The sequence below is a fragment of the Hydractinia symbiolongicarpus genome, chromosome 11, assembly GCF_029227915.1.
Source record: "Hydractinia symbiolongicarpus strain clone_291-10 chromosome 11, HSymV2.1, whole genome shotgun sequence".
NCBI classification, from domain to species: Eukaryota; Metazoa; Cnidaria; class Hydrozoa; order Anthoathecata; family Hydractiniidae; genus Hydractinia; species Hydractinia symbiolongicarpus.
This window is the reverse complement of record NC_079885.1, coordinates 21,627,253-21,642,550: the sequence shown is the minus strand read 5'-3', so window position 1 is coordinate 21,642,550 and position 15,298 is coordinate 21,627,253. Positions and strand designations below refer to the sequence as shown.

Genomic DNA, 15,298 nt, shown 5'->3' with positions numbered 1-15,298 from the left:
ATTGGGTAGAGAATGTTTTGAATGATGGAATATAAACATGTGATGCCTAGATCAGGATAGAATATTTTTTTACGAAATCCCCCAATAAAAATGTTATTTTATATGCTGTGTGGAGAGTAAGTTGTTTCAAGTCTTTTGGTTTTTTTTAAGATAGAGGCGGCCCTTTGCTATAACCGAAACTACAAAAAATACCATGCTTTCTCTTTAACTTCATCCTTCGTTCTCTATTTACCTTTTTATTTCGTGATTCCACAACACCACACGCGCTCTCCTTCCGTGCTTAACTGTCCCAGCCGCAGGTTATGCTAACCTCGCCTCAATGATTCTGATAGCCAACGAAGACCACCTGGGATGAGGCGTGGTCTATGTACTATGGTCCCGCAAGTCTTTTATCCCCACGTAAAAATCAACGATACAAGGCACCGTTTAACAACAGCTAATATTTATAAAAAATTACATTTTAAACATACAACTTAATAATTCATGCATTATATAAAATTCGATGCCGGATTCCGGAAGTCTGGTCTTACGAGCAACGCTTTTATAACAACCAACACTGTAGTTGTCTTCAAACCTCTTTGCTTGCTTTTGTGTGTCTAATACAAGGGTGGATGTGAGCACTAGGGACGAGTTTTATTTTTATTTTTTTGGGTAGTGGGGGTACTTTTAATGTCTCAATGTGCTGACTTTATTAAAAGAAAGATTTCTTTAAAATTTCAATAAACATCAAAGCAAGTAAACAGACACATAAAATTTTGGACAACTGAATCCTATTTTCTTTTCTTTCCTTAATTATTTGCTTTTATAATAGTTAATAGACTAAAACCCAATTGGGTTTTAGTCTATTAACTATGCTTTTATAAAACATTTTGACCCTCTGCTACTATGAGACCCAAAGCTGGGGGTATAAGAACTAAAAGGGAGGTATTGGCAACGCAACTGCGGAGGCGGAACTAAGAAAAAGATTTCTACATCACTACGCATATAAAATCGATGTCTTTCTCTATTAAAGCCAAGTCTTTTAAAATCTTGTTCTCATTTTATTTTTCTTGCTTGAACAGTGGAATAACCCACAAACAGCTGTCTATCTTTGTTTGTTGAGTGCATCACTTAGCTATACGCCATTTTTCACCTTTCAACATGTGCGATACCGAAAAAGTCATGATCACCACGATTGAAGCACGTGTAGGAACATAACAATCCACGGACTGGAACTATTCCAGGATTATTTCGTGTACCAAGCATCTAAAACCGAAAGAAATTATGCAAAGATATTATTTTTAAATTCTCTCTCTGTGTAATTCCTACCAGCGTGCTAAACTTCTTGATTTTTCTAGGACGTCTCAAGTATAAGTCAACATATCCTCGTAAACCATGCACGAAATTTAATGGGTTTTTAATATGGTGTAGAAGAATTGTGTTTATCTACCATTACCAGCATTATCCAAGAACACAAAACTTTTATGGCTTAAATATTTAGAACTATGAGGACATTCTTGGTTTGTCTTAAACTTTGAAAATTGTCCAAAAAATCCAAAAATATAACTCATAAACCATTCGACTGATAGCCTTGTGGTAGAGCGTTCGCTTTCAGTGCGGGAGGTCTTGGGTTCAAACCCCGGCCGAGTCATGCCAGAGACTATAAAAGTGTGAATCTATCCTTTCTGCTTAGCGCTCAGCATGAGAATAGGATTGATGCGTCCACGACTTTCGTAGCTCAAATGGGAGCTTTAAATGCGCTAGAACCCCCTTCGCAGAACCCTCGTTGATAGCAGTACCAATAGGAACTGAAGAGCCTATCCTGGGTAAATAATAATAATAATAATAATAACTCCATTTTTTTATTTCAGCCTTCAGAAGTTGCAATATTTGAATTTTATACGACTTCGTAGCACTCGCTGTTTCTGACCTCAATTGCAATCCAGCAATGTAAAAATATTTCCCCTAAAAAATGTAATTTGATTTTTCACTGAAACAACCAGCCAGAATTTATGGCCTTCCTAAAATGCCCACATTTGGACCAATTATTTCATCTATTGGTAGATATTTTATTATAGAGGTCATAATTACATAGTACAGATAACCGGGTTACTTTAAAAAAATACCTGACCTTTTTGCCGTCAACAAACTGCACACATTCCAGCCAGGTGTTTAGAAACGGTTCACCACATACAGCGCAGGACAAGGTTGATTTCAACATCTCTTCTAATTCTGGATAAAATTTTATTTGCACACGCATGTTAGACGTACTAGGAAAAATTAAAAACATAACATTTAACATAATAATAATAACATAATAATAAAATAACATTTAAAGTTTATTTCCAACCTGTCCTTTAGTGCAGTTGAAATGAATCTACCAGTTAACTCCTAAATATGAAAAGAGAGATTTCTGAACATGTGGAAGGAGAGTGTATGCCGTCTTCCGGATGGTGTAAAAGAAATTTATTGGCTTATAGCTTTGACAGACAAACCATCTCAAACAAAAATGAACATTGAATTTGAGTAAATTGTAAAAGAAACTCGCTTTTTTTAGCTTCCTTAAAATTTCGCTTCTTAAGCCCCTTTCTTGGTTCCAAACAACCTTAAAAGCGTATTATATTTCTTTCCAATTCAGTGTGCATTATATTCAGACTTGTCAACTGTAATACTTTTCTGTACTTAAAAATCATAACGAATCTAATAACCTACCTTGAGGGGAAGAACTTCTTCTCCTTGCGTTGAACACACAGGTAGATGTCTCAGCAAGTTATTTTCTTCGCAGTACAATTCTTTCAGGAGTAACTTTCCAAACTATATACAGGTTGAAGAAGAACAGACGCACCATTTCATTTGTAGTATAGTGCACTGTAGTAAACACAATGAAATGCGTAAGATACCATATTTTCTTTACTTAGAACCCCGGGTCGTCAGTAAGTTGACGAAGCACCCTCGTCCCCAGTGTTCTACGCGTAGCGTTTATATATAATACGCGGAATGAGGTATTTTATTTTTTTAGTTGATGAGGTATTTAATTAGTATTTGTATTAGTATCTGATTTGGGATGCAGTTGATTACAAAACTGTAGCGTAATTTAGCCAAAACACGAATTTGAGAAAACTTACTTTTAAATTCAGGGCTTTTCGACATAAGACGGAGGGGTTAACGAAATCGGTAGAGCACTCACTTTAAGTTTGAAAGGTCCCAAGTTCGGGCCCAACCAAGTTCCTCTGTTTGAAGGAAATTTTTGAGATTTTATAAGCCTTATCCCTACTTGACACAATTTACAGGGTATATAACTAAAAATTAACGAGGCTAACAAAATCGGATTATCGGATGGAGAGGATTCTTGTAAAGAAAAAAATGGTGCAGGGAATTAAAAATTCAAGCATCTATCAAGATATCAAAGGCGTAGAAGACCCCTGGAGCAAAGTTGGATTAAACATACCTCTGCTGGGAAAGATTCTACTCTATTTCCTGCAACATCCAACACTTGCAATTTATTGCATTGGCACAATCCCTAAAAAACATTACAATTACTTCTACCCTAGCAGAATTTTCGCGGGACATGTACTTTCCCGCCCTTTCCCGCCCCTGGAATGAAAACCACAAGCAAAACACATGATTAAAAGTTTTAAACTGTCTTCAAGAATTTGTATTATAACTTACTTTTGTGATTTGCTCTAAAAATTGAATATTGAACTAGGGGACAAAATCGCGAAAATGAGTTTCGCAATAATTTTAATTCCTGCTAAAAGCTCTTTCCTTTGGGTGTATGCAGATATATTCATTTAAAATTGACAAACTACAAGAGAAAAAATGAAATGTGCGTATACATACATCCGGTATAACTTCGATGCGATTTTTTCGCAAATTTAACTTTTTTAGTTTGCGTAAGAAAGCAACATCAAATGGCAATCTATGAAGGAAGGCGAAGAAATAAAAATTATGCAAGTTTTTAACATAGCTACTCATGACCGTAAAAATAAATTAATAAAAAATACCCTTGTAATAAGTTAGAGTTCAGATTTAGCTCCTCGAGCTCTGATAGATGACAAATTTCGCATGGTAGCTCCGTTATTTTGTTATGATCTAAGCTCAATACTTTTAGATATGGTAATCTAAAAAAATATACTAAAGTTTTACTTTCAGGGGTCGTTGCAAAAAGAAAATTTTGCGACTTAAAAAAAAAATTTTTGCAAAATAAAATTTTACTGTTCAAGCCTTTTCGGTTTCGGGGAATTTAATTTCGCGGTTTGCAAAAAAAAAAAAACTGATATTTTGCGGAATTTAATTTCGCGAATGTTGAAAAAAAAACGCGAAACCGCGCTAATTTCTTCTCGTAATAATTTCTGACAACAGATCAAAATATGTAATATGAATGTTCTTTTATAGAACCTTAATTTGAATTAAACATTAAATAAGGAATAGAAATTGCTACGAATAACTTCAAGTTTTTACCTGTTTATTTGAGGAGGAAGTTCTTTTATTCTGTTATTATTCAAGTTTAACAATGTTAAATTTTTAAGTCCACCTAAAGAATAAAACAGTAATTACATGTGCTGTTGGGATATCTAAATCGAGGAAGATTTTGATGAAATAGAAATTTAATCCCTTAGCACGCTGTCTACACTATTTTTGTGAAAGGCCCTTTTTTGGCTATCTCTAGAAAAAAACAACTGGAATTACTTAGCCAGTGCGCTGCAAAATTTTTACTTTGGCAGACGTGTAAGCCGAGTAACTGTCGTCGATAATACTTTAGGTGCACCATCCGCAAGGTCCGCATTTTTAAACATTCCGATCCACTAACCGGAAATGTCCGACAAAAATCATGAAATCGGGACGCACACTAAGATTTTATATCTAGCCTCAGATTCGAAGTATTAAGTCCACTGTGAAAAATGGCAAGTGAATTTTGACAAGTTCGGGGTGTGTGTTACATAGAAACGACTTTCGTGACTGCTTGTGGTCACGAGCTCTGAAATACACTAATTCTGCGATTGTAGTTAGACAGAAAAAAGTAAGAGAAATGTACAATTTAAAACTCCTAATCTACAGAAAATCGCACACGGTCTTTTTAAAAAGAATAACTTCGCATGTTCAGTAACGGAATGAGGCACTGCATTTTGAAAATTAAAAACACTGATCCTGTGTGCTAGAAAACAACATTAAAACGTTCCATTTATGAAAAAGTATTTGCAGTTACTAATATTTTGATAAAAGCATACTACTACGTATTAGGCTATGAGGCTATTGTAGATCACAAAAAAATACGCTCAACATCCTTTATTTGGAATTATGGCATTAATTCATCCATCTTTTAGTCTGGCATTTCCGTAATTATTGACGCCCAAAGTAACAACTACGATGACTGCAAGAGAATGCCTGAACGACCTGCTGGGTCGAAATACACAAAAATAACATGATACCTATACTTCTTCCTAATTAATTGCAACCTCTATCTCTGCATCGTCATGAAGGCACAAAATGCAATCAATGGGCCCAATTAAATCAACATTTCCATCAAATGCTTCATCCTTTAATACCGTAATCCTCATAAGATTTTCAACAGGTACGCGTACGCTGTATCATTGACTTTATTAGGTAGAAACAGGCATTTAGAGACAGGCATTGCTTGCTACTAAACTCCTGCTTGTACACACTACCTTTATGGTGAGTGATCATGTGTGAAAGGTAGAAAACCAATATAGACTCTACCCCATCAAGTGACGGAAAACAAGGTTGGTTGTAAAAGGGTTTCGGTGCATGATGCGGACTGACAGTCAAGCACATGCTCTTAGTAACAGTCTTGGTTTCTATGCCCTGTTGTGCTTACATCGATCAACGTAAATCACAGTGATGAACATGGCTATATAACTCCAAAAAGGATAAAAAGAGAAAATTTTGTCACCATGGTGATTTATAATGATATATTCTATTCTAGATCAGGGTTAATTATATTGAACTAATTATTATGAGAACAGACATTTACATTTGCCGACGAATGTAAAAGAAATACAATCGTATTGGTACACTTATATTACAGAAAGAACCAGGTCGTACTTGGACATAGTCGACCACCCAAAGGTATTGATCACACCAGGTTTGCCCTGGTTTACACAGGTGAGATAATTCTGTGCTTATTTTTTACTTCCTGTGTATTTCAACGTTCTACAGCTGAAAGCACACATTCTTACAACTAACATGGTTAACTAAAGTTAAAACAACTAAGTGTCTTAATAAACATGACTACTTTACACTTTGACCCTGATCTCCACATAGATAACAATCTAAATGCATCCAATGACTTTATACTAACCTACACATCGCGGTATGAGGCCCAATACACAGACCCTCCAAACGTAGCCATGGACACAGCGATCACTAGATGGCAATTTTTACATGCATACTAGAAACCTACTCTCGAACAGTATGACGAGATACGTGAAGAATGGCAATCAAAGGATAAGATCACCAAGTTTTGGGATTGTTCTCCTCTGCTCGAATGTACAAAGACTGGTGCGTGGCAGAGACTGATGAAAATTCAAAAAAAAAGCCACAAGAGCAGATAAAGCCGAAAGATGGAATATGCTAGGGAGAATGTTTGAAACAAACAGTAAAAAAACCTTACAAGAGCCCAGCAATAGCCAAACTAGGAGCAGTTCGTTTGGCAAAACTTTAATTTCAGTGAAATATAATATAATAGAAGGGTCCTGCAAACCAGTTTTATCAGGAAAATGTGCAGAACAACTAGGCATCATCAAACTCCAAACCTCACATAGACCACTAAGTTATGATGATAAGTGGTTCGAAAAACAAGTTGCAGCCATATCAAAGGAATACCCTTAAAATTTCACAGATTCGGAAAGCTAAGAGATTACGAGGTGAAGCTCCATGTTGACAATACCATCAAACCAGTCGCATCTCCACCAAGGACAACACCTTATCACTTGCAAGAAAGAGTGAATAAAGCCATCAATGACATGATAACCGAAGATATAATTGAGGAGAATCCAACAACTGAACCAGCTCCATAGATCTCCGATGCAGTAACAGCACCTAAGTTAGACGGAAGTATTAGAGTGACATTAGACGTAGACGCAAGAAATGTAAACAGAGCCATACAGTCATCAAACCTCCCAATTCCAAGACAAGAAGATATCAAAGCCAAACTGAGTAATGCTGAAGTCTTTTCCAAAATAGACTTTACGTGTGCCTTCTGGCAATTAAAACTTCACCCAGAATCACGATACCTAACAGTATTTTAGGCAAAGCTGTATCGATACAAGAGATTAACAATGGGAGTCAAACCAGGTCAAGGAGAACTTAACACTGCACTAATACCACTTTTCGCTGACATTTCCCAAGCACACCTAATTCATGATAATCTCATTGTCGCAGCACCTACAATTGAAGAAGACAACAAAGCTATAAAAAGAATAACGGAAGTAATAGCATCAGCCGGTCTGACATTCAATCCAGATAAATGCCAGTTTGGCAAAAACGAAATCGAGTTCTGGGGCCTGCGAATCAGCTCCAAAGGAGTGCGACCAGATCCTGCAAAGATTGAAGCACTGGACCACATATCACCACCTAAATCAAAAGAAAACCTCGTCAGCTTCATCTGCATGATGCCATCTAATGCCGAATTCATCCCTAATTTTGCAAAGCTCTCCAGTAACCTCAGACATCTTACAACAAAGAACACTCGATTTAACTGGGAAAGAGAACACCGGGAGACTTTTGAAAAACTGCTTAATGAGTTCAGAAAAGAAACCATGCTTTTAGGAGCAATGATAGCCCAAGGTACCACCGTTCACACAGCTAAGCCAATAGCAATAGCATCCAGAACAACTAAAAACGCCGAAAAATGATACCCACAAATTGACCTGAATGCTCTGGGAACCGACTTTGCAATGAGACGATTCAGTAATTACATTGTTGGATCACCTACAACCATCCAGATCATTGCAGATCATAAACCTTTGGAATCAATATTCAACGGTAAGCGCAAGGGATCAATCAGAACGGAGTGAATAAAACTCCGACACCAGGACATACGGTTTAAGGTAATTTATCAGCAAGGCAAGATCAATTAGGCAGACTACCTCTCCAGACACGCTAAGTCAAACCAGCAAGCAGGAGACTTAAACAACCTGCTATACATGCTACAGAACACACCAATAATCGATCATATTAAGTTAGCAGAAATATTAACGGCAACCACCACCGACACAACACTTGCCTAGTTGCTACAGCTAGTTTGGAAAGGACAGACGTTGATCCCCCAAAACGCACCTAACGAGGCTGCGGCGTACAAACAGATCCTTCCAGAGTTGACTACAACTGGCAATAACATCCTGTTAAAGGGCGATCGAATCACCCTACCCAACAGTCTACAAACCAGAGCAGTAGAGTTGTGCCACAGAGGAGCAAACCAGGACAAATTACACAGAAGGCTGACACATCATTTCTACTTTTCTAAATTGAAAGAAAAAGCTACAAGGTTGCAACACTTTCACAGAGAAAAAATCCAAAAAAACCAATAGTCGCACACAAAGTTCCTGAAAAATGCTGGCACACAGTCGGTCCGATGCCATTCAATATACACATCGTAGTCGCTCAAGATCTTGCGTCAAGGCTTCCTGCTGTAAAACTTGTGACATCTACTAGTGCTTAAAAAGTACTACCAGCCCTGGAAGACATCTACCACAACTTTGGGAACCCAAGCACACAAATATCAGACAATGGGCCACCGTTTAACAGTAGAAGAATACAGAAGTTTGCACAAGAACGCAACAGCCAATTGGAAAACACTCCACCTTTACATCCGTCATCAAATCCTGTGAAGACGTATGTGACCACTGGGAAAAGCTATGAAGATTGGGTACTCAAGGAAACAACCCGAGAGGGAGACTCTAACATCCACACTAGATGATTACAAACACAACACCCAACAACTGGAAATCCCCTTGCTGCAATGCTATTTCAAAATGAGGTGCGTTTGAAACCTCAGGCCAGAGAACGAGACATGCGATCAAAAGATGAGAACCAAAAGCAGATTAATAGCTCAAAATACTGCATACAATCAAATTTTGCAATAGGGGACAAGGTATTCATTAGAAATTACAACAAACTACAGAAAGTTGATCCCCTATTCTGCACAGAACCACATGAGATAATGGGAATCAACGACAAGGGAAATAAACTCACTGCAAGGAACAAGATAACGAACAAAATACTCTGCAGACACCCAGATAACGCTAAAACTTGGTTCTCTGAAAGCATAGATGAGGAAGAAGAATTCAACACTACACCCCAAATGGATCCATTCAGAGGAACATGGCCTGAACATGATGAAGAAAGAGGAACATGATTCTGACACGTACAAACGATTAAGGCAGACGCAAAGTAAACATCGAAACTCGCCCACGAAGTAGACTATGTCATGAATGAGTAGAAAACATATGAAAGAATTTGAACTTCTTGTTGTGTAAAACTGTTTGCAATACTTTTAGCCTCCATATCATTGAACTTTTACACCTTAGGGGATGATTTGTAATGATAATATTTTATTCTAAATCAGGGTTAATTATGTAACTAATTATTATGACAGACCTTTTACATTTCATGCATTTTTATTTTTGTCCGTTTTCAAATAAAAAAAACTTTATATCATTCGTTAAGTTACATAAAGATTGCTTTAAGTATTCCTAACAAATCTTACAATGATTTTCAATGAGTTCAATTCAGTTATATCCAGTTAATCAGACCTCTAAATTAATGTTGTGAATAAAATTGAAAAACACCTTACATATAACATCTGGATCCAACGCTTCAATTGAATTATTGAACAAATGCAGTGTCTTTATGCTGTGTGTATATTGAAATACTGAAGGTAATTTTTTTAATATATTGTTTCCAAGATTAACATTTTCAAGCTTAAAAATAAATATCAATGCAAATGTTAATTTAATAATGAAAAGTCATGCAATGCTTACCAGAACAAAATCCATGCACACAAACAAGAAACAAGTGGCTGAGACCATTGTTTAAAAAAGTTCAAAGAAATGCTTGTATGTTTAATCAATTTTTTATCTCTATGTTTCTCTAGTGGTTAAAAAATCTAGCCAGCTACGTACCTTTGCTAAGGCTGCAACTTCTATGGGAAGATCCGATAGCACATTACTTTTAAGGATAAGAGATTTGATAGAGCTTATTCGTCCAATAGCAGGGGATATCTCCTTAAGATCTTTATTGCTAAAATTTAATACAAGTGGTTTACTTTTCAAAACAGTAATCAGTGCGCGATCTTTACCTTCTGCAGCCATATTTGTTGTCATTGGTCGGCAAACGTGATACTTGATGGTTGTCGTGGTTGATTTTCCCCGTATAAATTTTCGTACAATATTTCAGAAACTAAATTGCAGATAGCTAACCAGGGATGACACATTGTTCGATACGGATAACTCGGAAAGAAATAAGATTTTACACTTGCTCTTGCTGCTTTGATGGAAGGGAGAGCTGAGCCATGTCATGAAAATAAAAAATGAAAGTGTTTTCTGTCATTGAACGTTAATTTATGGTGTATGTGTTAAATGCTTGTGAAAGTTTTTAATTAACAACCCTGTTAAATGCGAGTGTCTACATCACAATGGGCCTGGGGAACGTCGGCTCATTGGCGGTTGTATCATTCCCTTAAACTGTTTAGAAAGAAATGGCTTGGTTCTATCGCAAATGAAACATTTGTAGACAACAGTAAAAATAATGTTCATGGGAAAAGGCATAGCACTGTAAATCTAAGGCCGGTTGGACACCACAAGAAAAGAAAAACTGGGTATAACTTCAGACGAAGTAGCTCGTCAGCTTACATACATTCAAAAGTGTCAGATAATTTATTGAGTGATAAAGAAGTGAATCAGAAGTTATGGAGCAATGAAAAAAATGTGGCGTTAAAGAGTGAAAAAATAGTGCGTTGCGAAACGAATCAATTAGCATCGAATGAACCAAATGAAGACCAGCTTTTTATGACTAAATCTAAATCCAATGATAGCGTATTAGTTGGTGTGATTGATGGACATGGAGGTAGTTTGTTTGGTGTACAGACTAAGCAACGATTACCATATTACTTGCATGCAGCATTAATTGATAACAGTGTGCATTGTAACAACAATGACTTTCAACCAAGTGATTTATTTGATAATGTTTTAAATAAAGATGCAGTATCTGAAAATTTACCCTGGTTTAAAGATATTAATTCATATTTGAATGATTCAAGAGATAATATTGATCTCAATAGCAGTGCTGGTAACATATTATCCTATGTTTCCAGTCCTCTAAAACAGTTATTTGCAACTGGAAATACTGATGAGAATCAAATTCCTTTAAATTTTGGTGTTAGCCAAGCTATTAAGGAAGCTTTCTTACGGCTTGATACAGATATGATATCAGAAATGAAGTATTTAGCTGACTCAAACCAAATGAATACACACAACTTGGGAGTAGCTTTGTCAGGTTGTTGTGCTCTTGTTGCATATTTGGTCCACGACGAATTATATGTTGCTAATCTTGGAGATTGCAGAGCCGTTTTAGGAAGTTATTGTAATGGAAACTGGTCAGCAGTACAATTGACCTATGATCACACTGCAGGTATGAATTTTATATTAAGGCATACCTTTATATTTATAAAATGTGATCAGCAACATGACACATTTTAATAAGAAATACCAACCTGGGGTTGTTTTAATAGAACCTATGAAGCCTATTAATTTAATTTTTGTTGACTAGTTGGTAGTTGCCAGCACTTATGTGTAATATTTTTTTCAAACAGCAGTTTTTTAGAGAATTTGCAAGTATTCATTCTCTAAAAGATAAAATGTTAGACGCTAATACTGGTAAAATACCCTAGTGGCAATTGCTGTTGTTGGGTGCCCAAAGTTTAGGAATTAAATATATAATAAAAATGTAAAAAGGAGAAAATGCAAAAAGAACAGAATAAAAAGAAGATGGATTATTTTCCGAAGTATGTTTAGTGTATTTAATAATATGCTGTTTCCCTTTTGCCTCTTATTAAATAAAATATTTTTGCCAATGCTGCCATTAATTTTATTTTATTTTCCACTGCTGAAATTCAGAATCTTTATTTGCTCCTAAAAATTTAAAATCTTTATGATTTACATTTCTGAAAATATTTCATTCTCTCTATAAGATGACACAGAGTTTATTTATATTACTGTTTTTTTTTGTTTTTTTTTTGAAAAACATGATTTGAGAATTAATTTGTTCTTGGATGTAAATTTTTTCTTTCTAATCCACACAATTTTCTTAACTTTTGGTTGAGCCTCATAATATTTCATAGAAAGGTCTGCCTAATATTTGTTAAGTTAATATATTGTAAGCATTTTCAGTAAAGTTTATTTTTAGAGGGAGAAACAGCAACAAAACTTTGTGCTAATCCAGCTTACCCCTATAAAACCCTTTAATATAATTGCAAATTTTAAATGTGTTTAGGACAAGTAATGTTAAGGTCTCAGCTTGGTATATTTCTTTAAATATTTTTGATTTCAGAGGAAAGAAAAGATCAAAGATTTATTATTTAGCAGAGAAACACGGAACATGGAATAATTTAAATAAATATTTTTAACAAAAATATATTGTGAAGATTCATTCCTTTGAATATGCTATTGAAGAAAATTAAAATTTAAGGAAACTTTGCAACTCCCATAAATAAGTAATTTTTCACAAATTGATATTTTTTAAATTTATAATCAACCTTGTCAATTTGTTATTTAATTTTTAAATTGTCTTGCTAATTCAGTTCCTCTTTATGAAAAATCTAAACACCAATATTAATAATTGACAATATTCATGCTAACTATGTACTTCATGTCCATTTGATAAGCGAGGCGTAAAAGACATATATTTCTCTATTGCTTTATATATAATTAAAACTTGCTTACAACTTTAACATGTCACCTAAGATTTAAATTTTATTAGATTGCCTGCAAAGTTTAATCAAATTACTAATACTTCTTTGAATTTGTAGTAAATAAAACATATATTTCTGTAAAAATGTTCACCCCTTCACTCAATATTTCTCCATATGTAGAGTTGACTAATCACATTGAGAACATTAATTAAAAACATACTATTATGATATAACGCTTTTTATGTATATAAGTAGTAAAAAATTGGCTTAGTCACAACTAACCTTATACATTTCGTGAGATTGGCTACAGACATTAAAAACCTTTAGGAAAACACTGTTCATTATAATAAACTCGTTTATCAACATTACACAACGAGACTAAGCCTCAATGAAGAAACTCGTTTATAAGCATTACAAAATGAGACTAAGCCTCAATTAAGAAACTCGTTTATAAGCATTACAAAATGAGACTAAGCCTCAATTAAGAAACTCGTTTATAAGCATTACAAAATGAGACTAAGCCTCAATTAAGAAACTCGTTTATAAGCATTACACAACGAAACTAAGCCTCAATTAAGAAAGTCGTTTATAACCATTACACAACGAGACTAAGCCTCAATTGGCCCATAGTTTTAATTTACCTAAGCATTGCAAAAATGATTTTGTGTACGCTTTAAGCAAAAACAAAACTTTTTAAAACGTCAAAGTGGAAAAAATTATAAAACAGATTCTTGTATTTCAACCAGCTGCCCAGTCAAGGAGTAGTTATACATTAGTGTTTGTCTGTACACTTTGGAAATCCATTTTGTGTCAAGATTACGCATTGTGTAATCCAGTTTGTGTAACGACTTTAAGAGACATGGACTGAGAGGTACATTCAACTACTAAATTGCAAAAGATTTAAAAAATAAAAAGGAAATTGATAAACACTATGACTCTTGTTTAAAATCATTTTAAAAATTAAAGATTCTCATTCATGGTGAACATCAAGGGCATGTATATAAGAAAAGGTGTACATATTTGAAAGCCTGGAAAACGGACAGTGTCCACATTTCTTCATTTTTTTTACTTTACAGTCATTAGTTTTTGTACAATACATGTTTTCTTATAAGCATGACATTAGCATCGGTGGGCTTAAATTTCCTCATTTTTAGGCATATGCCAAGCATTATGCGAAGCCTAAGAAGATGTGAGGAAGTTTTTATGTTTTTTATTTTGTTTCGTAAGGAGTTTTTCTTTTTATGTCCGAATTGTAATTACTAATGTTTAAAATTAACATAAAACGTTTTTTTTTTTCAAATAAGCATATTGGAGGCCTGACCATGTGTTTTTTCATAAACATATTCCAATAATTCTTTTTGCTATTAAGCAAAACCTAAGCATATATTGAGCCTGAAAAAATACTTCATTTTGGAATTTTCGAAATTTCAATTGCTTATAAAAAAATAATGTATATACCAACAGGTGTAAATTCATCTGCAACCTCACATCACTCTAACTTTTCTTTAGCTTCCAGTCCTGAGGAGATTCAGCGCATCCTATCAGAACATCCTGCTGATGAAACCCGTAGTTGCATACAATATGGCCGCTTGTTAGGACGGTTAGCACCTTTAAGAGCGCTGGGAGATGTCCAATTTAAATTAAGTGCCTCAGAGCTTGGTGATATGTTTAAGACTTTACCAAAATTTTCTCCCATGCAGAATCTTAAAACTCCCCCCTACCTAAGTGCAGAACCAGACGTTTTTCATTACAAACTGGAGAAGAGTGACCGATTTATTGTGTTAGCTAGTGATGGCTTGTGGGATATGCTAGACAATGAAGAGGTGATCGAACTTGTTGCAGCTTACCTCGAGGGAAGGAGAAGTGAGAAATTACAAGAAAGAGCGCATTTATATGGTGTAGCGAACTGTGACGCCATTTTAGCAGATCCGAATGCGTTTAAAGATTCGGAGGATGAAAATATTGCGAGTTTTTTAATTCGTTTCGCACTTGCAGGATACGATCGAAATAACCTTCGAGCTATGATGTCTCTCTCGTATCCTGATGTGAGATTGTATCGTGACGATATATCTGTCGCTGTTATTTTCTTGGAAAATGATGATGGAAACATGGTTTCGTGAATGGAAAATAAATATTTCTGGTTTTAAATATTCTTATTTAATTATAAAGTGTATCTAACATTAAAAATGCAACCTTTTTTATTATGTGTGGTGGTGTTTTGTTTTTTACTGTTTTATTCGTATAATTTTATATACAACATGTCAACAGAAAAATTCTTATTCGTACTGATTTCGTATTTGTATTTCATCATTTTCAACACAACAACAGCTATAATCAAGAAAATTATCTAGTTTACATCAAAAAACGTATTTCGTCTGTTTTTATTTTTTT

At 35.0% G+C, this 15,298-nt stretch overlaps 2 protein-coding genes across 2 annotated transcripts; one reads left to right on the top strand and one right to left on the bottom strand.

Moving 5' to 3' along the window:
* Nucleotides 1–845: 845 nt before the first annotated feature.
* LOC130613750 (leucine-rich repeat-containing protein 69-like) lies at nucleotides 846–10,363 on the bottom strand. Its single transcript, XM_057435087.1, has 10 exons — nucleotides 10,122–10,363; nucleotides 9,794–9,920; nucleotides 4,441–4,513; nucleotides 3,984–4,100; nucleotides 3,820–3,898; nucleotides 3,428–3,499; nucleotides 2,692–2,793; nucleotides 2,330–2,370; nucleotides 2,111–2,249; nucleotides 846–1,245 (listed from the first exon to the last, which is right to left on the bottom strand). Exons 1-10 carry the CDS (start codon nucleotides 10,320–10,322, stop codon nucleotides 1,129–1,131), a joined length of 1,068 nt encoding a protein of 355 aa, XP_057291070.1. The 5' UTR covers nucleotides 10,323–10,363; the 3' UTR covers nucleotides 846–1,128.
* Nucleotides 10,364–10,456: 93 nt separating this feature from the next.
* On the top strand, nucleotides 10,457–15,192 carry LOC130613748 (pyruvate dehydrogenase [acetyl-transferring]-phosphatase 2, mitochondrial-like). The gene is made up of 2 exons (XM_057435085.1): nucleotides 10,457–11,628; nucleotides 14,417–15,192. Exons 1-2 carry the CDS (start codon nucleotides 10,614–10,616, stop codon nucleotides 15,025–15,027), a joined length of 1,626 nt encoding a protein of 541 aa, XP_057291068.1. The 5' UTR covers nucleotides 10,457–10,613; the 3' UTR covers nucleotides 15,028–15,192.
* The last annotated feature ends 106 nt before the right edge of the window (nucleotides 15,193–15,298 follow it).